Here is a 27,965-nt window from a genome sequence, read left to right as displayed (position 1 = left end):
CATGGGGCTTCAAATACAAAACTACATGCATGCCTGTTTTGCATATCTTGTCTATATCATTTTATGTTGTAACTTCAGATAAAACAGCTTGATAAGGCTGTTTACACAGTATAAATACTGGGAGTAAAGATTTTGGTTTGGTTCTTGCCTTGTCTACAATGTGACCGTGTGTGTGTGCTTACAAGCCGTAGGAGGAGTTGAGCGCCAGACTTGTGATCTGCTGAGGAGGCTCTCCACTCACCCACACTAACTGGACCACCAAATCTACCTGGTAACCTGGAGACTGCTTCAGAGAAGTACTGCGCACTCTGGAGAGAAGAGGACAGAATGAAATGGAGGGGAATCGAGACAGCAAGAGAAGCATAAAGAAGAAATTATGAAAGGGAGAGAGATAAAAAAAAAAATTGTATAAAGCAAATGACAGATGGTGCAGCTGCAGTTCTGAAGCAGTTATGTTTTGAGGGTCTGGCATGAGTGGCTGCAAGGGGATGATGAGGAAGCTATGGCTGAGAAGGCTTCAGGCACTGAGTGAGTCTGTGCAAGTGTGCTTGAGGCAAAAGCCAAGACTCCTGTGTATATGAGTGTGTGCAAGCGCTTCTGGTGCTTAAGAGAGTTTATTTAAGTGCCTTTGTACAGTACAGCGTGTGTGTTTCATACTTGAGGCACGGCACGGTGCCGCCATCAGAGTTGTTGCTGCTGGTGGAGGGGTGTGAAGGTGGGCCGCTTGTCTGAGGGGAGGCACCGGGGGTTGGAAGCGCCGATGTCTGTTCCCCTGCTCCGCCCACACCATCTGGAGACTCTATGTCGTTCAGCTCATACTGCATTCGCACCTCTAGTAACTGTATGAGACAACACGTGTGCAGGTGCACACAAAAACATTCACTGAACAGAAGATAGCATATTTTTAAAAAAGGTTAAAAGGCAGAAACTCTTAAACGACAATCAGTCTCTGGATGAAAAAAAGTCATATGACTGTGAATGACATCTGTATATGTTCAGACAATCACTTTGATGAGATGAGTTTGAGGCGTGTGTGTGTGTATGTGTAGGCAGACTTATAGTCAGAGAGGTCCTTCAACACTGAAATATTCCATTCCTTTTAAGTCTTCCTTCCCTCCGTCTTTGCATAGACGCGCACACACACACACACACACACCACCTAAACTCACAGATACACACAATGCTCATAAGCTCCTCTCCTTTGCATTCTGTCAGTCTCATTAGCCCCACTGACATGTGGGAGTGAAGAGTGATCAGTATCCTTCTTAAGATTCTCTCTCCTGTCTGTCTTTGCCCTCCTCTACCTTCCTTTCTGCAAGGTTATAGAGAGGTGTTTGACCTTGTGCGAAGGGAGGCTTTCCTAATTACATCTCACTGCCACTGCATATCTGCTACTGATCCACAGTCAGGCATCAGCACTGGCAGTAACCACAGACTGATAAGCTTCTAGCAGGAAAGTAGCTGATTTCTGTCAATAATTGCAACTCAGGTTTTCTTAAGCAAGACAGAACCTTTTGCTATAAGCTCAGTTTGTCTGGAAGAACAAACGATCTGGATATTTAAGACAAACAGCGCTGAGCCCATGAAGGGCACCAGCTAAACAAATTAAAATTCATTAACAGACCTGCAAGAAAAAAAAACACATGACAGTACAGCCCACGAACAGTATTTTGATTGACAAGTGATCCCTGTGAAGTCTGCAGTGACACAGCAATGAGTACCAAGCAAGAAATATACCAAACATCATAAATAAATGAATACAGTACCCTGCTGTTTACCAGTTTAATACTCCACCGCTCCAGTGACCAACAAAAGAAACTAGGCACATACTCAAGGCAGGAAGTATGATCTACAGTAGGAACTGTGAGCTTGTACAGATAGACTAAACAGCATTTCTCTTTACAGTACATCATTAAACGCTGACTCCCATCACACCCCATCACATAAGCACTTATGCTGCCATCAAGGCAGATTATAATGACTGTCTACAGTAGCTTTGCTTGTTCGCTGCTCTGTCTGTCGGCATGGCAACCATACTGCATTTAACCAGTCAGATAACTGACTGCATGTGTGCACATATGTATCACAACAACTTAAAACAGTAACAGAAGTGAGTGCTGAGGGCAAATAATAAGAAACAAAAGGAACATATATTCTATGTCTCATACTCTCCATCCATTATCTCCACCTCTCATTCCTGAATAAGATCGCACAGCGGGGCTGGAGCCAGTCCCAGTTGACATTGGGCAAGGGGGGGGGGGGCACGTCCTGGACAGGGGACTCTCACAGTCACTCCTATTAAGCAATTTAGAGTCGCCAGTCAACCTAAGGTGAATGTCTTTGGACTGTGGGAGGAAGCCGGAAAGAACCCACGCAGGCAGAGGGAGAACATGCAAACTCCGCACAGAAAGGCCCCTGGTCGACTGGGACTCGAGCCCGGAACCTTTTTACTGTGAGACAACAGCACTAACCAGAGCACCACTATGCCGCCTATTTATGTTAAGTCTTAAAAGAAAAATTGGAGGGACAACAGATGGGGGGGGGGGTTGACTGTTGACGTTACCGTACCTGCACCACCTCAGTAATTACTTCCAGCTTGCTGAAGCGGTAGATGATTACATTGGCTGACACCCCGGCCACACACAGCATACGACTCTCTGGGCACCAGGTCATGATCTGAATGGCAAAGGGGTCTTCATCTAACACCTCAGCGCTGCCCTTATCTTCCTTGGACCGGTTTCTGTCAAACACCTTGGCTGTTTTAAGCTTATAGAGCACCTGGAGCATTACTGGAAAAAAAAAAAAGAGTACAGAAAGTATCATGTGCAGTTAAGGGTCATCAGGAATAAAATCGAGGCTACAGTATGTGGTTCCTTGAACATGAAATATATAACTATTACTACAAGACTTTATCTTAACAGTACTTATTTTGCTGTTGAATATTGACAGCTTACATTTATTTGGAAAAAAAAATCATTGTCATTTTAATTTAAAGCTACTCTACATAATTTCTTTTCAGCCTCTAGATAGTCTAGTGAGACTCAAAACAGAATGAGGACATCTCCACTGACTCTATAAGAACTGTTTTTTGTTGTTCATCATGGGAACATTGAATAGTTCCAAACATTAGCAGCAGCGCCACAGAGTTACACTGACTTGGTTGCTATCTTCTAAAGCAAGAAGCTGAAATCAATAGCAATAATTCTACTTGTGACATTTTGAGTTTGTAACATGTATCAAAACACGTTTTACAACCTTTTTGACCATCTCTCTCACATACTGGGTCACTTTAATAATTAGGTACCTAACTAACTAGCTAAATTTGCTGAGCACTCTACAACAACAGAACACAATTGGATTGCAAGGCTGTACAAGTCAATAAAAGTTGTAGTTTTCTGATAAATCCTGCTGTTCCTTACAAAAAAACTGACCTCAATTAGCCATTTGGACTTTTGGAAGCTACATGAATCATGTGACCTGCTGCTCCTAACAGCTCGTAGCCTCTCCCATCATTTTAATCTGAGCTCACAATGCCCTTTGTTGTCTATTGCTTGTTGAAAAAAAAAAACTACACAAATTGTGTGGTATAAACAAAGCTTAGCTGCTAAGGTAACTCACTTGCAGAGGCATCCCAGAACTTCACAGTTCCATCAGCATGCCTAGCAATTCAAAAGAGGAGACAAAAATGTGACAGACATATTTCAATTTGTGACCTATTAGTTTACAATTTCAGAGATAGAAGTTCAAAAAATCCAATTAGTAAGATTCGCAGCTTTAAAACATACACAACTCAGTTACAAAAACTGAGAAGTGTTGGATAGGAATGCTGCAAGGCATTCACAGCTGAATCTGATGTCTACGTAAGTAGTAAACCAAAATAAATTATTCAGCTAAAACTTTTTATGTTGCTCCCTAATTAATATTTTAACCAAATCATAGATCTCTCCCTTCGGTTTTAACTAAGGGTTTCCATTACTTCAGCTGAGGTTATTAATCAGGAGATAACCAGTGGGTATAGCATATTGCCAAAATGTTATACAGTAGCTTTCACATACAAACCCGATTCCAAAAAAGTTGGGACACTGTACAAGATGTGAATAAAAACAGAATGCAATGATGTGGAGGTTTCAAATTTCAATATTTTATTCAGAATACAACATAGATGACACATCAAATGTTCAAACTGAGAAAATGCATCATTTTAAGGGAAAAATAAGGTGATTTTAAATTTCATGGCATCAACACATCTCAAAAAAGTTGGGACAAGGCCATGTTCACCACTGTGTGGAATCCCCTCTTCTTTTTATCACAGTCTGCAAACGTCTGGGGACTGAGGAGACAAGTTGCTCAAGTTTAGGAATAGGAATGTTGTCCCATTCTTGTCTAATACAGGCTTCCAGTTGCTCAACTGTCTTAGGTCTTCTTTGTCGCATCTTCCTCTTTATAATGCGCCAAATGTTTTCTATGGGTGACAGATCTGGACTGCAGGCTGGCCATTTCAGTACCCGGATCCTTCTTCTACACAGCCATGATGTTGTAATTGATGTAGTATGTGGTCTGGCATTGTCCTGTTGGAAGATGCAAGGTCTTCCCTGAAAGAGACGACGTCTGGATGGGAGCATATGTTGTTCTAGAACTTGGACATACCTTTCAGCATTGATGGTGCCTTTCCAGATGTGTAAGCTGCCCATGCCACACGCACTCATGCAACCCCATACCATCAGAGATGCAGGCTTCTGAACCGAGCGCTGATAACAACTTGGGTTGTCCTTGTCCTCTTTAGTCCGGATGACATGGCGTCCCAGTTTTCCAAAAAGAACTTCAAATCTCAATTCGTCTGACCACAGAACAGTTTTCCACTTTGCCACAGTCCATTTTAAATGAGCCTTGGCACAGAGAAAACGCCTGCGCCTCTGGATTATGTTTAGATGTGGCTTCTTTTTCGACCTATAGAGTTTTAGCCGGCAACGGTGAATGGCACGGCGGATTGTGTTCACCGACAATGTTTTCTGGAAGTATTCCTGAGCCCATGTTGTGATTTCCATTACAGTAGCATTCCTGTATGTGATGCAGTGCCGTCTAAGTGCCAGAAGATCACAGAAAGGGCCCGAAGATCATGGGCATCCAGTTAGGTTTTCTGGCCTTGACCCTTACACACGGAGATTGTTCCAGATTCTCTGAATCTTTGGATGGTATTATGCACTGTAGATGATGATAACTTCACACTCTTTGCAATTCTTCTCTGAGAAACTCCTTTCTGATATTGCTCCACTATTTTTCACCGCAGCATTGGGAGAATTGGTGATTCTCTGCCCATCTTGACTTTCTGAGAGACACTGCCACTCTGAGAGGCTCTTTTTATACCCAATCATGTTGCCAATTGACCTGATAAGATGCAAATTGGTCCTCCAGCTGTTCCTTATATGTACATTTAACTTTTCCAGCCTCTTATTGCTACCTGTCCCAACGTTTTTGGAATGTGTAGCTCCCATGAAATCCAAGATGAGCCAATATTTGGCATGACATTTCAAAATGTCTCATTTTCAACATTTGATGTGTCATCTATGTTGTATTCTGAATAAAATATTGAAATTTGAAACTTCCACATCATTGCATTCTGTTTTTATTCACATTTTGTACAGTGTCCCAACTTTTTTGGAATCGGGTTTGTACTTTTTTGTACTTTTGCTTTGGAGCTTCGTGGCTCTGGCCCCTGCAGCCAGGTTCCAAAAGCCTTCCCAAAAGAGTGAAGCTGTCATGGTAACCCATTAGTGTCATGACTGTAATCTTCTCTCTCCACGTAATAGAGTGTCATCCACATTCTGATAAGTGCTCAGCAGATAAGCATGACATTACCATGTATTTTGGTTGTCATTTTTCCTCACTCCTCATTGTTTTTGTTGCCAATTCAGCTGAGTGGACTGGGAGAGAAATGGTTTGCAGGCTGTGGCATGATTAGAGAGAGAGAAAGAAGCCCAGACAGACTAGTTATGAATAGAATATCCGAAAACCTACTGTAAATATTTTAAAAGAAGTGTCTCTACTGTGTTGACTGGACAGCGCAGGAGAGGTGAAAGTAATTAACTTGCAGCAGGACGATAATGCTAATGCTAATGAAATCAGTATTGTCTTACCCAGTAATGATGATCTCTGAGTAGCTTTGTGTACCTTGACCCCAGTTTCCACCACTAATTGGCCATTCCTTTATAGACAGCAGACACACATTGCATTAGAGAGAATGAGAGTATGCAGGAAGTAGTACAGCAGTGTCAACAAACTGTGTTCAAGAGAAATGCTGATTTTAGAAATAGGTGACATGAAAACACTGCACATATGAGTGTGCATGAGAAAAGAGGCAGGACTCCTTTGTGTATATCTGTCAGTGTGTCTTGCTGTTAAACATTATGCCCCTAAATGAATGTGCGTCTCCGTCTGAGTGTGTGTGTTGGCGGGGGGCTTTGCTTTGAACACGCTGACACATACAAAGGTCACCAGGATGACTCATGGTGATCTTTATGTGAGAATGCCCTCCTGCCGCTCAGCCAGGGCTTTGCTTAACTGAAAAAAAAAAAAAAAAGTAGCAGCTATGCAGCCAGTTTGGATCAGTACATGATGACATTTCCGACAGAAAGCTAGAACACGGCACCAGGGAAAAGACCATAGGCATACATAATGGCTGAAAGAGCAGGGGGTCTGTCTTAGATGATAAAGGGGATGAAAAGTGAATAAAGAGGGGAGTGTACAGATGGCGAGGACCATTGATGGGTACGTAATATGACACTATTATACAATTCAGCTTCATAACATTGAGCTGTTATAACCTCTAATGCAAATTAACCCATGCAGTGTTTACCAAATAGTATGCAGTGATGTATTAATATGTCCTTTATCCTGTAACCCGGTGTATGGCAGAAGGGTTAGAGGTGACGTGTGGGACATTTCTATTTCTAATTTAGGCATTCAGCTCTTTTATAACACTATGATCCAGAGCAACATGAAGAAAAGTTCCAGCCTCAGGAAAGTGTAGTTATATATCATTAATCTGTGATGGAAGGTGTGTCCAAAAAGTTATTTCACAATCATGTCATTTATTTTAGGAACTTACAGTCTACAGCCACAGCGCAAAGATACTTTAGCTAATTACTGTAGCACTAAATAGAAATAGAAACTACAGCTGAGGCCTCTGGGAATGTCATGAGTTTTTTCAAGGAAATTTGATTTTTCCCTGTAATTAATACCTAAATTACATTTTTTAAAACAAGAAACTAATTTTCTCTGTAGGTTTTCTCAGCAGTAATCCAACAGGATGCAGCGTTACAGCACACAGTAGAGGTTTCACTACCTTTTTGCTGTAGCCCTGTCGTTTCTGCCGTGAGCCAACAGAGTAAAGTGCAGGTATGAGGTCCACAGGGCAGTCGGCAAAGTACTCGCAGCAGGTCACAGGAGACTCATGAATAGTCAGAGGATAGGGGTTCTCGAATACGGGGTAACTGTTAACAAGAGAGCACAGACAGAGTCGCTATTAATTAAATTAGTCTGCCTGCCCAGTGTCAGTGCATTAATCACATCGAGTAGCACATGGGAACCAAAGAGTACGATTTATGATCAAGATTTAAAATAGAGGCAATATATAATACAGATAATCGCTAATAGGTTAACTATAGTATGATATTTTAGCCCATATTTAAGAAACAAAAGAAGTCAAGATGATCACAAATTATTTTGTAAAGAGTCAGACTCACCCATTTTGTGCAAGGTCGATCACCACCAAGTCCTTTTCTAGAAGGACCACCACAGCGTAAGGTTCCTGAAAATCTGCACAGTGAAACACACAAAGACAAGTCATTCATCACACCACCCTTAGAAGTCCTGTGAGAGAACCTCCCTTAAATCTACAAACCACAGGAGAAGGATTCCTCAGATGTTATATGGTAAATGCTATTATCATGCCTCTGCCCTAAAGGTGTGAGGGCAGGAAGACTTAACGCTTAAAATGTATTTATCCATGTGATTTATAACTGTGGTATCTGTCTGTGGAGATCATCAATCATCCAGGTCATGGTATATGTCAACTTTGAAATTTTAAACTGTTGTAAATGAATACATAACCTATACTGTACATGCATGCACTCAGTCTTCCTGCACTGTAAAAGTGATAAATCTCCATGTATAGTTATCTTGGAGGTAAACACTAATAAGGCTGCTATGCACCTCTGTGAGTTCAGATGAAACAGCACTACGGAGAATACAAAGAATATAAATAACATCAGCACATATTTAGTGACTTTATGCAAAGACTGCTTTCACATTCATGGATTTACACTGGATTACATTCTCAGCAGCAAATTGCCGAGACCACTTTTCTACTGGCAGCCACTTAACCAGAGCTGGAGTTAAATGCTTTGCAAAAGGGCGCATGGCCACAATTTATGGGAATGGAAAGATGTACAGTACAAGAGTGCCTTTCTGACCTCAAATCACCTTCTGCCCTCAAGCTTTGTCCATTGCAGTAATGAAACACAGGCTTCAGCATTATGTATAGGCGTTAGCCATGCTTCTACTATGCTTATGGATACTTAATTTGAAAATAGCATGACACACCCTGCCTTTAAGATATATACTGGCGCACATGTGGATGTGAACTGGTGTTTAGAGAACAATCTGTAGTTCAGAGCAGCAGGTCTCACAGTGTCAGAGTACATACAGGTCGAAATACTGAACTTTTCATTACACACAACACGACCCATCCCTTTTTACTCTCACTTTGATTCTGTTGTGAATCCCTGAATCCATGTCTGTCAGTTTTGGCATTTGGGAGCTGGGAATAGCAACTGTAATTATGGCCACTTTCAGCACTGATTTGCCTACAGATACAAACAATGACAGATCAGCAAAAACATTTCTGTGTCAATGATAGAGAAAAAAAAAGGTATAAAAGGATGTTAATGACAAAAAAAGTAACATTATTTAAGTTCAATTCTGTAATAACAAAATGTTTGGCCACTTGGATGCGGTCATCATTCACTGTCAGCACCTCCCTGACCTGTAAAAATAAACACGGAGGAAAGTTACAAGAGTGATGGGGGTCAGTGAAAAGAGGAGGACATTTCAAATTTATTGGACATTTATTGAAAAGCATCTGTTCGGGCCAAACAGGAGGGACCATAATACACTGTAACCAAGCAGTTGTTTTGAGGGAACTGCAAGATTTGACTGTTATTGTTGTTATTCTTGTACACATGTGGCTCACATTTCAGTTAAATTTGCACATGTGGCAGTTTCAATATGCTCAAACCGGAGCAGGACACGACACTGAAAAACATGAATGTAAAGCATAAATGCAAAAAAGATGGGAGCTGAGCTGTGATGTGAAAGCAGCCATAAAGCGTCATGGCGCTGAGGTACTGTATAATCTCCTGTAGGTTTGCCACTACAAGCAACCTCTTTTATCTAAAAGTAGCTATGTAATCCATCGTTATTATAAAAGTATTGGTAATAGCATTTTAAGCTTTAAATATACAGTTTACAATTTTGTTTGTGAGTTGTACCTCTCCTTTGTCTGAATACTGCACGTCTCTACTAGTTTTTCTGCCTGTATTTGTATGTGTTTTAAACAGATGCATTGTTTTGTGTGACTGTATTTGTTTTCACATTCCAACACAGCGGTGTGCACACTGCATTTAGACACATTGCTTTATTAGCAGGCGCATCATCACGGATTATCAACCCCCTAAACACTGATTGAATATGTGCACAGACAAACAGCCAGACACGTATTGTGTAATGCAAAGACCCATTAATGTGCATTACAACATGAAATCAGTGGGTGGTGGCAGTGACATAATGAAGTCACAATTGTTACATAACTCAGTAATCCTTAATGAAGCTGTATATGTATACCCGATAACGCTGCACCATAGTTTATATATTGGACTGCTTACATGCAGGACCCCATAACTTTCACCTCCATGCTGACTTGTTTTAGCTGTTGACTCCTCAATGCAGGAAATAAGATAATTTAGTCTAGATCAAAGGCTGTTATGTACAAAGAGATGAAACACAAATGTAATATTAGGTGTATCGGATAATGAAACTGAAATAGGATCCTTCCCCTTGGGAAATTTATTACAGAAGCACCCTAACACAGGGGCAAGCCATCCAACATAATTAAAAAACAGAAAGGTGTGTGTGTTTGTGTGAGCCCAGTATAAGACTCAGACGTGTGCACACCAAAGACACGCTTACCATTAGGGTATGGAGTCTCACAGAGTGTGAGGAAATCTACTATAGGGTAGTCCATCTCCAGCACAGCGGTACTTTTCCCATACATTACTGTCAGACAAGGCCGCCGGCCCACAGTGTCATAGGACAAACCACCAGACAGGATTATGAAGGGGTCCCTGGAACACACACAATCACAAGCATAAGCATTTGACTGGCTTTCACAGTTAAAAACAAATCATGATTCTTATGGATTTATTTCTATTATGACTGCAGTTTGTACTGCACCATGGTATAGAACAGATACACTCTGAGGTGTCCTGACAAACAAAAACAACAAATGAGTTGGAGCTGAAGAAGGATGCAGAGAGGAACGGAGTTTTCTTCCTTTTGGAAAAACACCTCAGAGTGTGTTATCACTTACAAATAACAGCCTAATGGGTAAAAAACAAAAAAACTCTCTGAAATTGTTGGTTCTGTAGGATTGATGACTTGTGGGTAGCTCCTTGTCTAAGACACATGCATATTTGCAGCTCACATTGATTTCACAACAGTTTTTAACCCCTGTAAATACCCTTTTTGTTTCTTTTGCCACAAATGTGTATAATTAAGCATCTTTGTGCCAAAGCATGTGAACATTTGTGTACTGTAAGTGTATGTCAGTGTGTGTTGGAGACAAAGAGAGCAAGAAGGATCTTACCCATTTCTAGTGGTTTTGTACTCCACTTTGAGAATGGGTTTACAAGGCTCTGGCTTCTTCCCATCCTTCAGCTGTTTTCCTACAATAGAGCAAACATAAATTACTTTAGTTTGCCAGCTTGCTCCCGCTTCACCCCCTGTCTTCTTGTTCCTACTGTTATTTCATTCTTCCCACAGAAGCTGCATTTAAAATCAGCTCTGAACTCTAGCCAGACAATAAAAAAAAGCTTATTTATCAGAGAGTAGAAAGACAAATAAGTATAAGTCTGCATATTTTTCTGTCAGAATGCACAAAAGCGGCTGAATATATCAGAACTAATACTGAAGAGCCAAACTGAGCCCTAAGGCAAGTTATCCACAGTAGGTCTGTACAATGAGGAACTATTTTATAAGTACATCTAAGTAAAAGATATCTGAAAAGACAATTAATGGATGTCTTATATGCCTTACTTAAACCTGTCAAAGGAATATGCATATGTGCCCTTTAAATACTAAACTAATTATGTATGAAGCAGTGGGAGAAACAACTAATTAAAAAGCCTGTGTTGAAATCTTTTCTGCAACCCCCTACACACAAAACCAGCTTGATAAACTGGTTAGAAGTTTTTCCATTCATTTAACTTTCCCCTCTTTCTGACTCGCTTATTCTCTGTGTCCATTTGTCACTCTCACACACACACACTATTTCTTCTAGGTCCTTCGTTGTGGGATGAGTAGTGTGGTGGGACCGAAGACTGTGGATTAAAATACATCTTCAAAAGAACAGACTTGCTGCAGGAAATAAACCAGCGCCAATGTGTACAGGCGAGGACACAAAGTAAAGCAAACACAGGCAGAACATAATTGAACTGACAATAATCCAAAGACTGAAATGAGGAAACAGTGAGGAAGCCACTGTGGTAGCTTTTGAGGGATGGCTATGATGGATATAAAGTTGGCCATGTGACTGGCAGAAAATTTGTACTGTACCTTTAAGATAGCAAAGTACAGGCGGAATGAATGCCTTGTTTTAATAACCTCAGAAAATAGCTGCATCTATTTCTATAATGACACCTCACCAAGTCCTGAATGCCAGGCTGATAACCACCGATTCTGAGGAGTCTCTTCAGTTTCCATAAACAACCAGTTTACCTCAGAATAAGGTTTTGCCGTCCAAATGTACTAATATGTGTTTTCCAAGTATTGTTGTTAGGAAAAAGATCAAGTATAGGATTCTTACTTATTATTTACTTTATTAATTAATTACCTAAGCATAACTACAGTTAATTGTTAAACTGAGATTAGGGCACTGTGTCAGTTAAGATTCGATTCTCATGTTACGTAATGTCTCCTCAGTGGTCTGGGTTACAGAAATGGGAGACCATCATACACCTGGCTGTGTCCAGAATCACTCCCTGTTTACTAGTGCATTTTAATTATCCTCCACTAACTTTCTGAATTCTGAACAAGGGAGTGATTTCAAACACAGCCTCCGTGTGTGAGTGTGTGTTTGTGTGTTTTCACCTCCTTACCGTGTGGGGTGATTGTCTGTATGGGCTTTCCCTGGCCTCTGATGTTCCATATGGTCAGAGTTCCATCTGAGTGACTGCAAATGAACTGCTTGCCTTCGTGATGCCAGGCAACTGAGTGGATTGCCTAGGAAACAACAAGCAGGAAGCATAGGGTGGGGGGATTGGAGAAGGGCATCAGTTGCTCAGAAGGATGAAACATCATGTGCCACCGTCTCTCTTACGCCACAGGTTTTTCGCATTGCCACAGCCATACGGTGCATAACGTTCATATGTTGGTTAACTTCCTGTGACTCATTTAGATTATACAGTATACTCTTGAACAGATGCTTAAAGTGGGATAAAAAGACTCTGGTCCCTGAGTTCAGAGCATTTCCTGTGGCAAAAAATGATAGAAGAAGCTTTTATATTACCTGCTGAATTTTCTAAACGTGGAGAAAGATGGAAATGGATTGGTCAATTTATTCTGGGATGCCAAGAGGCAGGTTTTATTAGCACGGTTATCTAATCCATTTAAGAATTCTATTTCATAAAGACACTTATTCGCTCAAGGAAAAATGTTGTATTGCATTCAGTATTATTACAACACAGCTGAACTACTGCATTCAATTTAATCCAATATTATCCGGAGCCATGATCTCCACCATTGTCTGAAGAGTCCTGTTGCTGTTTCAAGCCTGGATCACGATGACTTATCTACTGACAAGCGATCATTAAAAACCCAAACACATCATGACCAAGGTATGCCAGTAAAGGGCAACCTCGCTTATTGATGCCCTTTTCATAGCTCATAATTAAACCCAGCAAACATTTTGACATTAGGAAAATATGATGCTGTGCACTGAATCCGTGTGAAGCTCATAACAGCTTCCAAGGCTTGTCACATGTATTTTCATCCGGGGGGCATGTTTTTACCAGAACACCTGTAGCATCAGTAATATGTCCCATCACAAGACTAGTGTTTTATTCTCCTATGTGATTGCCAGTATTTGAGCCTTTTTTGAAAAGTCTCTCTTCCTAAACAGTTGGCCATGTGTGAATGTGGAACCGGTTTTCCTTGTCCCCTTGTCTCCCAAATCCGGCTCCTTGTCTCCCACTGCTCATCTGAAATGAATAGCTACCTCACTGTGAATGTTGATGTGAGCGCACAGTCAAGTCGATCTCTTTCAATCACAGCTGCTGTTTATTTAGGTGTATATCAATTTGGCCTTCAATGTGTCATCAATCTTAAATGGTGCTGCATGTCAAGCTCAGTGAATGTAGAGTTTTTAGAAAATGGCTAAATTGGACCGCATGGGGAACCAGTGTCAGCTTATACTCATGCAGCTCCAGCTATTCACTTACCACAACATCGCTAATTTGATTTCCCTTAGCAAACTGTATCATGTTTATATGTTCTGGCCAAATCCTAAATTCATAAAGTTGAAACCAATAAGGTGACACTGTGGAAAAGCTGCTTGTTTAAACCCTGTAAGAGGTTCCTCAAGTACTGTACATGTTTTTGAATGCACAATCCTAAGAAATTTCAAGTCTCATTATCGTGGTTTTCTCAATGGGATTTCCTCCAGTTCACTGTGAGCTCGATGACACAGAGTTATGGTTATGTGACATCATGCTGCACAAACACACAGACTCAAATTATCTCATTACACAGTTAATGACCCATTCCCTCTCACGCCCTCAAAAACACCCAAGTAAACATGACTAGAGTTCTATGACCTATAATCCTTTTTTCAAGTGTTCTTTGGTTAGTAATGGCCTAAATGTCTTATTTAAGGCACTGCCACATGCATAACCCTGTAGGCAAAGTGAAAGGGGTGGTGGGATGAGGCAGCCCAGAAGAAGAGGTAGTTTGTCAATTATTTGTTGCCAGAAGTGATATACCGGCGTGCAGTTCCAGCTGGCTTGGATGCATTTCCCACAGGTGTCCTGAATGCAGTGTGAATAAATGTCTGATTCTGTAAAATCTTTAGCACCCAACATTCTGGAACTGAAGCGAATTATCCCAGACTGTGTAAGCTGTATTTATGAGTGTATTCTTCTGGATATGGATCAGAGTACCAGTGTACATTGGTCTCTTTCCTAAGTTATTTATATATAAATGATAGAAATTACTGTATACTAAAGGTTAAATATGAATGACTTTGGAAACCAGTACACAAAGGCCCATAATGTCTTTCTTTTCATTGACTGCAGCCTAGAGACGCCTTGACATGGGAAGACCGAGGTCTAGAGATCTATCAGTGCGCTGTGACAGTCCCTATAGGGAACAGTACACTGTGCTAAATTGCCAAATACATGAAATAATTGAAACACATGGCACTCATCATATTCAACAATACCAATTAAAAAGACTAATTTCATGATTTATTACAGTAGGTCAGTTTTCACGGATAGGTCTTTGGGGGATAAACAAATGAATTCAACACTTATTAGAGAGCAAGTGTGTCCCTACACATACTGTAGACAAACAAACACATACAAAGCAAAGAAGAAAACAAACAAGAACTGAAAAACAGACATACACAACCGTGAATATCAAAACCCTAATTGAAATCCCCTATGCCAGCACTGTATCACACTAGGACACAAAGACTGCTTAGCCCTGAGGTACCACCCGCGCACACACACACACACACACGTGGGTCATTTGGGACAAATATGTCAAAATGTATTTCCAGAGAGGAATCCTTTTCTTGTTGTTGAATGTAAAATCCATTTTGATTCTCTTTTTGTACATCAGTGCTGAAAGGAACAATGAGATTCAATTTACCAGTTAAGATTTTTTTTACTATATTAAAAAAAAGATGAGTGTTAGCATGCTAGTGTCAGCATTTAGCTTGATCACTCAAAACAACTTTGAGATCTGTGGCTTGCTCCTGGGCAAACACTTTAACCCACAGTTTTTGTGTTTTGGTACAGGTTTTGACACACCATGTGGCAGATTGCATTTGTGCAGTCTTATATGTGTGCACAAACACCCCAGAGGTAACCAAAAGTGTCTGCAACTGAGTCACTGGGCTTTTGGGCACAAATTGCTGGTTCCTATAACCATGACATGACACAGAGAAAAAGAGATTAAAAGACAACAAGATAGAAGAAAAGGAAGGCAAATAGAAAAAACAACTTTTTTTCCAGTTCTTGTGTTTGTTTTCATCTTTGCTTTGTATGTGTTTGTTTGTCTACAGTGTGTGTAGGGACACACTTGCTCTCTAATAAAAATAAACTGTAGAAAATACAAAATGATGGAAGATGATCGATGGAAAGTAGAATAAATTACTGAATTTGGATAATGGGCCTTTGAAGGAATGACCTATACACACAAAAAAATCTTCCATGCATTAATTGAATGAGCAACAGGAGACATGGAGGGGAAGGAGGGAAGTAGACATTGCAATCTGGCTGTGATACCAGTATCAGCCATTCATCAGAGCAGAGTAGAGCAGGGTCTAGGTGACGGATGTTCTCTGGCTAGCACTCACTAGAAACCCATATAGCTGATCCACAGCTAATAACAGACAATCCACCGAAAGACACAGAGTGGAAGTGATGCTCATTGAGAGTTTGCAAAAGCAAAGGTTTTGTTGCAGCTGCTGTGTCTGAACTGCTGGAATATTTGCTGTTGTCTGGGAGCCAGGTTAAGTTCCATCATAGGCTGACACTTCTGCAGTTTGACATGGTCTGTAACAAACAAAAGCTGCCTTAATTCTGACACATTTGTCAAAACAACTTCTTTACACTCTTTATGTGTTCCCTACTTGCTTATGTTGTGTGAGAATGTTTGCAAGAATCAGTAAAAATGTGCCAGGAAACAGAAGCCAGCATTACTCACAAAGACCATTTATCTCCATCCTTTGAAAACCAAGACCACAGTCTGTCTTTTGCTTTTTTAAACATCCACAAATTTCCATCAAAACCAAAATATGCTTTAAGACATACTTATTCCAAAGTCTGAACCCATCACTACACGGTCTGCTGAGCTACACTGCTGTTGAAAAGAAGAGGAAAAGCTTACATGTTCATTTCAGTTGACAACTTTGATTCTTGGCAGAAAGCTTCCAGGCAAATGGAGTTTGAATGAAAGCACACAGCATGAAAAACAGAGCTTGCAATAGAGTGGATAGTTGTAAGAAGGTATTTTACACTACAGTATTGTTTGGAGAGATGGAGTTTGCACCCATTTATGATATCACTGAATGATGGCAAACAATTTGGGCTGCACCAGCTAATCCATGCAATACAATTTGCTTATAAATAATGACACGTCTATTTTTAATGGCAGTAGAGGTAAGTAAAGCAAAATAGACATATCTGCATGTCCAATTAGACCCACGTTTCCATAGCAACCATCTTGATGTTGGACATTCATGTAGTTCAGGCTTCACTGTCTCCATCATCAATCCTAATAAAGACACTAGAGCCCAGCAGGCACAGTAGCTCTTTCAAGTATCCATCACATATCTCACTATATATTGTATACGGAGCAAAAATAGAAGTTCTTGCACACTATTAAGTCTTAATGTTGAGTGCAAAAAACCAAACCTGTGAGATATCCGGCACATTGTCAGTTGTACTCACCTTGTTAAACTTACTATGTTTGGTCCAGTATTAGGTAAAATTAATTTGTCAAACAGTGTCTGACAAACCAAACATACAGTATAAGCATCACCTGAGAAGAGTCCACTAATAAACAGGAGCCGGAAATGCATTACTGATTCATTATTGCATGTTGTTAATTGCAGCTAAAAAGCCCTTTCACTTGTAAAAAGATGTAGTGCTTATATTTAAAAATAATTTGGGATAAATCAAGGAGGAACACAACATCAAACTCTTGAAAAATTCAAGAGCAGCATATAAAGTTAATCATTATAATCTTATGTAATGAATGTCTACTAACAAAACACCATATAATATATATAAAATTACTTATTAAAGGGCATTAACCAAGATTTTACACATTGTCTAAGACAAAAAGTGAAAATGGGGCAGGATGTGGTGTCTCTCAGCTATACTAGCCACCTTTTTGGCAGTCTGCTACCTACAGCGCTTCTGTTTTTAAAGCTGTATCTCCACCCTGTTTTGATGGTCGGTCTGGACTGACTGTATATACAATGACACTCCTAGAAGTGAAGCCACTGTGAATTCTCCTGGTGGCAGGCCATAAATCCCACCTCCTCCATATTAGTGGATTGGACAGGAGCCAAACAAAAAATCTCAGAGAACAAATCACATAAATTTTTCCCAGAGGTGATTTCTGTCATTTTGGTAAATAGTATCATGCTGATTTGTGTACATGCGGTCATTTTTCTGCTACGTTTGTTTTTAATAAGTTATTTGAGGACATAAAAAGGGGTGTATTTCAGTTAATTTGACAGCTTTGATCTCGTCTGCTAATAGTCCAAAACATGGGCTGCCAGACCGAAGAGGTCATAATCTTTTGGAGAGAGGGGGACAAAGAAAGAGCAAAAACCAGGGCTAAGATCAATTTGGCTTTTTTGTGATGAAAAGTGTTAAAAGCAGCCAAAGGACTCAGATTTGATTCAGATATGGCGGCCTTTCTTCTGGATGTGTTAGCATCTCAAGGTCATGTGTTTGTTTTGGTAATATTAGTGACTTAGCATGGTCATAATTTTACCCTTGTGTTTCATTGATATGCTTTTAATTTGAGAGCATTTTGAGCTTTGTGTAATGTCAGTGCTTTGTTAGCCCCATTCAGGACTGTCAACCTCGTCACCTGACTGTGCTGCTGCAATGATGCCTGGAGCTGTGCCTCATTAGTCAGCTAACGGTAGCTTCAGACTGGTGATTACGTTCGTTGTTACTAGGAAACAGTCTGTTTTGAGGCTCACCAGACCCTGTAGTGGCTGAAAAATATTTGTTAATGAACCTTTAAATGAATAGGATAATATACTGATATCAAGATCATACTATTTTTGTCAGTACCCCCCACCATTACCCTTACAAAGCTCTGGTGTGTTCATTTCCCCCAGCACTCACTCTGTAGTCCATTTAATTAGTGTTGGCTACACCACTGTTCACAACAGTACCATCAGAAAATACATGTAGCAATCATAACCACATTTCACTACTGACGCAGCAGAGCGGAATACAGGGGTTGTATCTAATGCCCTTGAGAGTTGGTCCGAGTCTAAATTAAACTTAAAATATCTGGCTCTGAAAACCATTTGAATATATTAGCCAAGGAAATAACCCCAAGACATTCTAAAAGAGATAACAGAACAGCCGTGTGTTGTAGACCATTTCGCTTCATCAGTGTACTTCTCACTCAGTGAAATTCCCACTCACTCAACCCCCAGTCTCTGGAGAGGTGTAACTGTAGGGGTTTAAAGAGCTCCCTTAGGAGATTCAATACTAGAGATTGTAATGCCCTGCTGAGGCAGAGAAAGAGAAAGAAAGAGAGAAAGAGAGAGAGAGTGAGAGAGAGAGAGAGATCTTCCGAACATACAAAACCCACTCTTGTTTTTGTGAGTATGCAGTCTTCTGCGAGTCTTGATATCTCAGTGTGCACGAGGTGAGCACCAGCACAAGCGTTACGATAATCTCATTATCTTAAAGAGGGTGTTTGGCTCTAAGTACTATGGACACCACTGTGTATTTTACATGCTGACTATGTGTATGTGCTTGAGTCTGCCCACAGCCATTCAGTTGGCTTAAATCTCAATGAGAAGTTTATGAATGAGATATTCATAGCTGTATTCAGTTCCCACTAAGGTTTTAGGCTCAGACAGAACAAAAACACATACATTTGCTGTATTTGAGCACAAGATTTCTGAATTTCCAATTATAAATCCACCAAGAAGCCCCATTCTGTCACACATTTGATCACATTTATAAGCGATCAAGACATAATCAAAATAAGCAACTATGTGGAAAAAAAGATGGAGAGTACCGTCAGTTAACAGATAATACACAGAGTGGGTAGTGATATCACTGATGTTAACTGATGTAAGGTAATGCACAATATTATGAGAAGTACAGATTTCATCTGTTTACCACAGTCTAGCTAAATTATCAAGACACAGTCTTGACAATTGGCAGGGCCAAAGGGAATCTGGGCAGCTCACAAACTGTCTCTATTTTATTGTTTTTGTCTTGTTTTATTTATAGACACACAATATTGCCTCTGGTGAAGCCCATAAAGTCACAGGACCCCCTGCTTTAAAAACGTGGACCTTTTACAAAATGAAGTTGTCCTTTTTACAGTTGTAATATTCATAGTGCCTCCATTTAAAAATCACTGTGCAACCTTGCAACTTCACTCTAGAGACACAAACATACGGCACACTACTGTATATATTATACAATTGTTAAAATTTGCATTTCACACATTGTTCTAGTTTGAACTGTAAAGGACAACACTCATGTGAAAGACATTTGTTTTAGTTAGACTGAAGCACAAGCAAAATACAAAGGCAAATTGACAACTATGTAAAAATGATTCATTTCTACTCTATCATGCAACAGGAAGTAGAAAATCTATTTCTTCCCAGTCAGTACTCTCTTTTAGTACATCAACATCTTTAAAACACAGATGAGAGAAGACACTCACTCTGAGAGAGGTGTGTGTATATATAGTATGTGTCACAAGCCTTGTCAGCTGTAGTAAACCATCTCACATTTTAGGTTTTCCTAAACTCTCAAATGCGCATACACAACTGTATACACTTCAGCTCATGAATAAATGATTTAATTCCCAGTTTCTGTATGAAAACATACTAAATCAGAAGAGAGAAAAATGACCAAAATTAGTTAGAGATGAAAGGAAATAGGGGAGATTTGCCTACCTCATCGTAAGTGTAGCGATAGTCGGCCTTCTTTGATTTCAGATCCCACAGGACGACAATCCCAGACTCAAACCCAATTATAAGCTGGAGAGGAAGAGTGACAGGCAGTCAATGTGATAGGTAGGAGAGATGATTGAGAGAAGACAAAACAGACCATATGATGGGTGGAACAAGAAGCAATACATTTGACATTCATTCACAGCACGAAAGGAAGTCCGGTGTAAGCAGACGACTCAGGGTGAAACCTGCCCAAGGTTCCTCAGAATGACAAATCTAAATTTGCAAAAATTTATTCTTGTGTGGGTGGCAATATGTTATTGTTTACCTTTCCCTCATCCATGGGGTTGTCACTTATATGGACAACGGGTCCAGGGTGAGCCTTGGAGGACCTTACAAGAAAGACAGAGAAAGACAAAAGGAAAGACAAATAAAGTGTTTTTCTTTAAATCACCAAGGCATCAAAACAAGGCTATAGATGTACAGCATAGTTCCCTCATGCCACATAATGATAGCTGCAGAGAGATGAGGTGGGCAGCAAGTGTCTTTGAACCTTAGCAAGAGGTCTGCTACAGAGCTGCCAATCCTTCCAAGGCTCTAAACAGCTTTTCAAAGACATAAGCTCACTAAAGGTTGTGATGGATGGCTCTGTCAGGTCGGCCAGTCCCCAGTGGTTATGTGTATATATGTGCATGTGTCAGTGTGTGTCCATTTGCATGTCAACAAAGAAGGCAGCACAAAATGCTTGGCTGACCCTCCCTCTCCCTCTCCTGATTGTACTTTACACTCCAGGCAGCCTTATGTCAAATCTCCTCTCTCTGTGAGACATGGCACCAAAGTTTACCTAAACTGCTCTGCCTTAAAGATACAATGTGGGCTGCCAAGGAAGGTCACAGCTGAGAAAAAATGACTGTTCAAGCCTGAAGTATAAACCCAAGTACCATGGAGCAAGGGATGCCTGACAAGGAGAGGAGGAGGAAGGAGCTGCAGTGGAATGTAAATTGCAAAAGAGACAAGGCAAAGTCCTTGTTTTGGTCCATGTCTTAGTAGTGCAGTGTTTTTCTTCCTAGAGTCTGACAGTGAGGGACAGGATATGCTGATAATAATATGAAACTATAAAAAGATGTTTATAGTTCAATTTGAAAAAACATTTTGGATGGAGATCATATAGCAAGGAATCAGTATAGGCAAAGGGCAAAAAAGGGAAGCATCTACACTAGTGTGTGTGTGTGTGTGTGTGTGTGTGTGTGTTAGAAAGTAGCAGTTAGTGGGCAGGCAGGCAGTCAGTCACTTGTCTCTATATTTAGCCCGTTAGCGCGAGAGCCTTATTACCTAGCTCTGTTGATTTATCTAATCCCCCTTCACTGCCAGTGTCTCAGCTAACTGCCATCCACAGCAGCACGCACACGTACACACACACACACACACACACACACACACACACACACACACACACACACTGGCATGACAGCACAATTAAAACACATCTTAACACCTAGCCCATTTGTAAACCATACACACATAGCCAACAATTACCCCCTTGCTGAATTACAAAATGCAATTTGGACACATCAAAGCTTTGCTCTGTTGTCCTGTGTGGTTTATTTTCTCTTGTTTCAGGATTTTATGTGCAGTGTTCTCTGTGCTCCCCTGTGAGATTTTGGAGGAAAAAAAAACCCTGTTTTGCCAAAAACCTGTTGTTTTACTTTAAATGAATCTCATATGAACATATTCACAAAGTCCATAAGAACACAGACAGGTTCGGAGATACAGGAATCACCATGGCAACAGAGGCAGGATGAGCAGAGTGTAGACAAGCTTCCAAAAATCATCCATACTCTGCCACAAATGCACAAACCCACCCACACAAATGCACGAACACAAACAACGCCTGTTTAACTACTTCCACGCGCTCCCAAAACCACACATTTCTGCTTGTGTACTGCTAATGACTCTGCATTTTGCATACGGAGTAAAAAAGGGCTCCAGGGACAGGGACGTTTGGGTATTTGGTGTCTATACAGTATGTGTTTGTGTGTTTCTGATATTGTTTGCAAGATTATCCGGCAAGATATTTGACTGTGCATGCATACTACTGTATTTGTTTAAATGCATGCTTGTTGTTCTCACTGTATTTGCAGTCTCATTCTTGTCTTTGACCTACTGATTCAAGGTCTTTTCTGTCACACACACACACACACACACACACACACACACACATATGCCTGCTGCAGTTAAACTAAATGCCCCGTGGCAAATATAACAACCAATTGGTAAATCATAAAATCTTGAAAAGCTTCACCCATCAGCGCCTTCAGTCAAAACAGTCATCTCTTATAAACCTTTATTGTACCAAATGTTTATCAAATTTTACCCTCACCCTTACTACATTAAAGAAAAACAACCAATGCTATATGTATGTGTTGTAAGTGCACAAACACAAAGACACAGACACACACCATAAAGCAATTGTTTCTGGGTGTGCGGATGACACATTGGAAATGTCGAAGCAATAGGAAGGGTAACACCTCATTGAATTTGAAAACATCTTGTCAGTGCAGGCACAACCATGTGTCCTATTACACTGATACACACATATATCACCACAAAAATGTACGAGTTCAGATTATTATGCATATATGAATAAAAGAACAGGTATCATTTCGACATTGTTATTCAATGTTATACATGTACACTGACCGGCAGCACTGTAGGCAGTGGAGTTTGCATGTTCTCCCTGTGCCGGGTACTTCAGTTTTCTGATTGGTGATTCTAACTTGCGGGTGCGTGAGGTTATCTGTCTTTAAGTGTCAGCGCTATGACAGACTGTCGAACTGTCCAGGGTGTACCCCACCTCATGCCCAATGTCAGCTGGGATTGGCTTAAGCCCCCTGTGACCCTCTCCAGGATAAGTAGCATAGATAATGGATGGATGGATGGATGGATATACATTGACACACACCCAGTGAAGCCCTGAACAGCATGTGTCACCATGGGTGACGCTCTCTGAGGTAGGAGAGGCGCAGTCACTGTGACTTCCTGGTTAAAAATCTTACTAAAAGACATTTGAGACATATGCTTATTCACTGATTCACTAAAACAATTAGGAAATATTTACTAAAACTAGTGTTTGCTTAGTGATTTACTTATATAAACAGTACCTTTATACTGTAGGCTTGATTTTTCATTGAACTAAATGAAAGAGTGCACAAACAGTGTACCCACTCTTGTTCCAGGTCATTCTGGCTCTCTCTAGCCAGTAACCATCTAGTTGAATGAAATCGGACACAAACAGCATAAACATTCTTGCATATACAATACAGCTGCACATAATTATGCATCATGGGCACAAACACCGACTTCATGTGGCCTTTCAATGTCCCTACTGCCTATGGCACTGACTGAACTACAGCATATTACTATGCAGTTGGTTATGTACTGTAGGATATGTGTTTGTCTTTTCAGGTCAGCAGCTTGCAAACAGAGGTGAGTCATACCGACACCCCGAATACCGAACCAAGCCAGGTTTGGAGCCACTGGCTCAGCTACTGCAGCTTGTCTCCAAATAGCAGGGCCCAAGGGAAGATAAACCCAGTACTCACCACATCCCAGCTTCACTACAGCAGTCACAATCAAACAGCAGTGTTAGTGAACCACAGGAGTGTCCCACTAATGATAATGACCTCTGAAGTTTAGGTCTGCAAGTCCAATAGCTGTGTCAGAAAATTATGAAAAATTCACATCACAGTTTCCTATAGTCCAAGGTGGCGTCTTCAATTTGCTTGTGTTGTCCAAATAACAGCTCCAATTCTAAAGATAATCCATTTATAGAAAACATATCATCAAATTATCACATTTGAGATACTGTAACAAGCAAACATTTGACATTTTTGGTTAATAAATGACTTAATCAATTGTCAACTTTTTTGTTAGTAATTTTCTGTCACTGAACTAATCATTACAGCTCTAATTACAGTTAATTTAGATAAAGTACTGCTTTCACCTAATGATAGCATCAGATGAGAACAATGGGAGAGGTACAAAAGCTGTATCTGGGTGGCAACTCTCCAGACTCCACAGTGGGTAGAGAGACACAAGGAGCGAGAGAGAGAGAGAGAGAACGAGAAAGAGAAATAACCTCATTCCTCTGAGTTGCATCAAAGCAAACCACCAAGACTCATACACTCAAACAGATATGTACACTGAGAGCATCTGTAGCAAACCTGAGGATTGATTCCTGGCACTGCTGCCATCTCCATAACTTAACAGCCCACAAAATGGCAGCTGAAGTGATTGAAGCCTCAACCAAATGATATGGAAACCTCATTTCCTCAAACTTATTGTGCAGAGCTACAGTACAGTTGTGATGGAAAAACAATATGGCAAAGAAGGTGTGGTGGTTTAACAAAGCTGCAAGGGGTGCCACAAACTCCCATGCTTTGGAAAAGAATGAGCTTCTGTAATGAATAATTCGCTTGATTCCATAATTGCACTTTTGCAGGATCAAAACAATGATTTTACTCAAGATTCAAGCAAAATGGATTTTATTGTTTCTGTAGGAGATTTAAAAATGTGCATTTAAGTCAGATTTTAAACAAATATTTTCATAAAGGGATGTTTTCACATCACACTTTATTTCAGCAGGTAGAACAAGCTGTTCACAAATTGCAGGTCTGGGTGTTTAACCCCCGGCCCCTCCCATCCACATGAGCAAGGCACTTATTCACAGACACCTTGTTCACTGTGTTTTTAGCTCATTGATTGACTCCTGTTAGAGTGCATGATAAATGATGCAGTGCTGATAATGTTACCGGTTATACACTTCCAATCAGACTGTCTGCAGTTTAATAGATACAGCTGAACAATGTGAAGCATGAAGTAGCAGAAAATAAAAATATTCAAGTAAAGTACAGATACCTCAAAACTGCACTTAAATACAGTACTTGAATAAATGAATGGTTAGTTATTTTCCACCTCGGTCACATTGGAAACACAGATCTAAGACTTGACTCAGAATTGCATTTTGTGACTCGTGAACATCTTTGCCACAGGATATACTCAGAAAAAAACTGACAGATGCATCTAAGTGGAGGTGAAGAGGAGTGAAAAGTAATGTAAAGGTAAAGGAGAAAAAAAGGAGTTAAGCAAAGAAAAGTGGAAGTTTTTGCTTGCCCTTTAGTGAAGAACCCTAGAATCTGTCTTATCATCCATGTCTACTCTCTATCTCATCATTATCACCCCTTACTTCCCCCCTCTGCTCTTTCTGCTTTAATTGGAAACCTCTCCCGGCCACCTCTCAATCCTCACTTATCTGCACATCTCCCTGTTCCTCCTTGACCATCCTTTGCTCTGCCCTCTGTTACCTGCATTTATTCTTCTGTCACTACTCCATTCCTCTGCTCCATCACTTCCATCTCTGCCTGTCCTTTTCCCTTGGCAAAAGCCTTGTCTCATCCATTCCACTCCTGCGTCCTCTCTGTCATACACTTTCCCTCATCCTCCCCCCTCACTCTCCCACCACTCACTCTCACCTTTTCTTCGCTGCAGCCCTGTCGGAGAGATGAGACGTCTGTGTGTACCATACATTGATCTCGGCAGACACCTGTTCCACCCCCTCCCTCCCTCCCTCCTCTTCTTTTTCCTCTCTCCCTGTGCACAGAAGGGGATGAGGGGAATGTGTGAAGCAAAATGCTCCACTAAATAATTTAAGGCTCTACAGCAAAGAGCCAAAATGGAGCCTGTCTAGCTGAGAGATCCATTGAAACTGCAAAGAGACAGGTCACTCACTACCCAGAGTTCCATACTCTGCATGGAAATGATAGACTGACTCATGATTTTTTCCCAATCTTGTTACATCTAAACTACAACGACCTTTTATAAGGTAAAATGCTAATTACACAGCATCCCTAACCTCACTTAAGTGCTGCAAGGTGACTCAAAAGACTGAGGTCAGTGTTGCAGTGCTGATGATATAAGTTTGATTCCTACAGAGTTAAAATATTGATCTATGTATCAGTGATTGATTTTGGATGAGAACCCCATTCATATGGAACAAAAGCAGCATACTAACTTGTGCATCACTTGAGGAAGAAGGAGGGCGCAAACACAAAGAGCTTTCAGGACAAAATGTGGGAGTCGGCATCAGAGAGTGACATGTGGGCAGTAACACTCACAGTTCAATGGCTTTGTTCCACATGATGACGTAGCCTGAGAGCATAAAGGACTCCACGTTGACAATGTGGATGTTCCCTCGTTCTGTGCCGATGTACAACCATTTACTCTGGAAGGGCAGGTAGCAGAAAGTTATTCTGCAAAGAAAAGGAAACAAGAACAGCGTTAGAGGAGGAGGAAGAACGAGAAATAGAAAGAGAAGGGGTGGACAAACCAGGAAGAAAGATACAGACAGCTGAGACACAGAGGCTTCTTAAAAATCACTCAACGTACTGTAACAAGAGACAAATTATGCAAAATTCTGAGGATTATTTACCACTCCATCAGGTCGAAGCTGTTGAGATGAGAGTGGCAAAACAAAGAGATTTTTGAGTCAATCAGCTCTTTCTTTCCAAACCTACAGAATATATGAGGGCAAAGAAACCCCTAAGATTCTCTTGTTTTCATCACCACCACCCCATCTCCTCCTTACATCCATCCATCAGACTTTAATGAGAGGTTATAAACCCTTCCTTCCTTAACTGTGGCTATCTTCTCATCCTTTTTTTTATCATTTATCCTTTCATCCACCCTCTGATTCAACCTCAAATCTGTCTGAACAACCTTTCAAGGTCATCCATCTCCTCCAGTGATCCAGTTTATTCTGTCACAATGCTTTGAGCTACAAGACAAAGCCCCGAAGTTTCATCAGCTGGAAAAACTCCAGTAAGAGAGCACGAGCCGAGTTGTTTGAAAAGAGTTAAGTTGGAGTGTAATAGTGTTTTCTGTTTGTTCGGGTTAACTGGTATTTTGAACATGATGAATTAATAAAACTGGCACTGAATTCAAGACCAGGCCCTGTGTATTATTCCAGGAACGATCACCCATTTTCAGTGGCTTTTTCCAAACTACATAACATTAGTCCAAAAAATAACATTGCACTGGCAAATATTTTTTGCAGGGAAAAAGAAATGCATCTACAGTACATAAACATTGCAAATATTGACATGAGGACACATTTCAGTTGAATGCATCTGCAAAACATTCGCTGTCAAGCTATGTAACTGGTTAAGAGCAAGTCATATTACCTGGTTAAAATAAGGGAAGGTCTGCACTATGTTAAATGTTTTGTTTGTTCCCCTGACTTAATCCAAAATGCAGGACAAAACACCCAGTCCTTCAGTCTCTGGTATTAAAGACGTGTGATTTGTTTGCAGATGTACAGGACAAGAATATGCTACTTCTTGGACTAGAAAAAAATGTGAGCGTAATCTGGGCAGCAATATAACTGTATAAACATAAATGTTGCAGTGCACAGACAAACAAAAATTACATTTAATGCACAGTAAAACACCAATTGGTGTAAACATGTCCAAGAACTGATTTTGGAGTGTAGTTCGTGTGCATTTTAGTTTCATTCTCACTCTGAGTCTATCTCACACTGCTGCTTCAGGGCTATAGTGAGAGTAGCATCTGTGCTACAATAGGTGTGTGTGTGTGTGCGCACACACACACACACACACACACTTCCCCCTCTGCCTTAATGCTCTGTCCTAACACACAAACACACAGATATATATATATA

The 27,965-nt window shown here is 40.5% G+C and overlaps 1 protein-coding gene across 1 annotated transcript in view; it reads right to left on the bottom strand.

Moving 5' to 3' along the window:
- The window catches only part of stxbp5a (syntaxin binding protein 5a (tomosyn)), an 80,866-nt gene that overhangs the window by 12,492 nt on the left and 40,409 nt on the right, over nucleotides 1-27,965 (bottom strand). The window contains 13 exon segments of the mRNA XM_020588120.1: nucleotides 119-308; nucleotides 658-839; nucleotides 2,569-2,789; nucleotides 3,619-3,659; nucleotides 6,135-6,202; nucleotides 7,343-7,490; nucleotides 7,743-7,815; nucleotides 10,246-10,400; nucleotides 10,922-11,000; nucleotides 12,432-12,555; nucleotides 20,234-20,317; nucleotides 20,559-20,622; nucleotides 26,404-26,538. Of these exon segments, the coding sequence (XP_020443776.1) occupies nucleotides 119-308; nucleotides 658-839; nucleotides 2,569-2,789; nucleotides 3,619-3,659; nucleotides 6,135-6,202; nucleotides 7,343-7,490; nucleotides 7,743-7,815; nucleotides 10,246-10,400; nucleotides 10,922-11,000; nucleotides 12,432-12,555; nucleotides 20,234-20,317; nucleotides 20,559-20,622; nucleotides 26,404-26,538 (1,564 nt within the window).

The sequence above is a fragment of the Monopterus albus genome, unplaced genomic scaffold (assembly GCF_001952655.1).
Source record: "Monopterus albus unplaced genomic scaffold, M_albus_1.0 scaffold9.1, whole genome shotgun sequence".
NCBI classification, from domain to species: domain Eukaryota; kingdom Metazoa; phylum Chordata; class Actinopteri; order Synbranchiformes; family Synbranchidae; genus Monopterus; species Monopterus albus.
The sequence above is the reverse complement of the archived record's forward strand: the minus strand, read 5'-3'. Positions and strand labels throughout refer to the sequence as shown.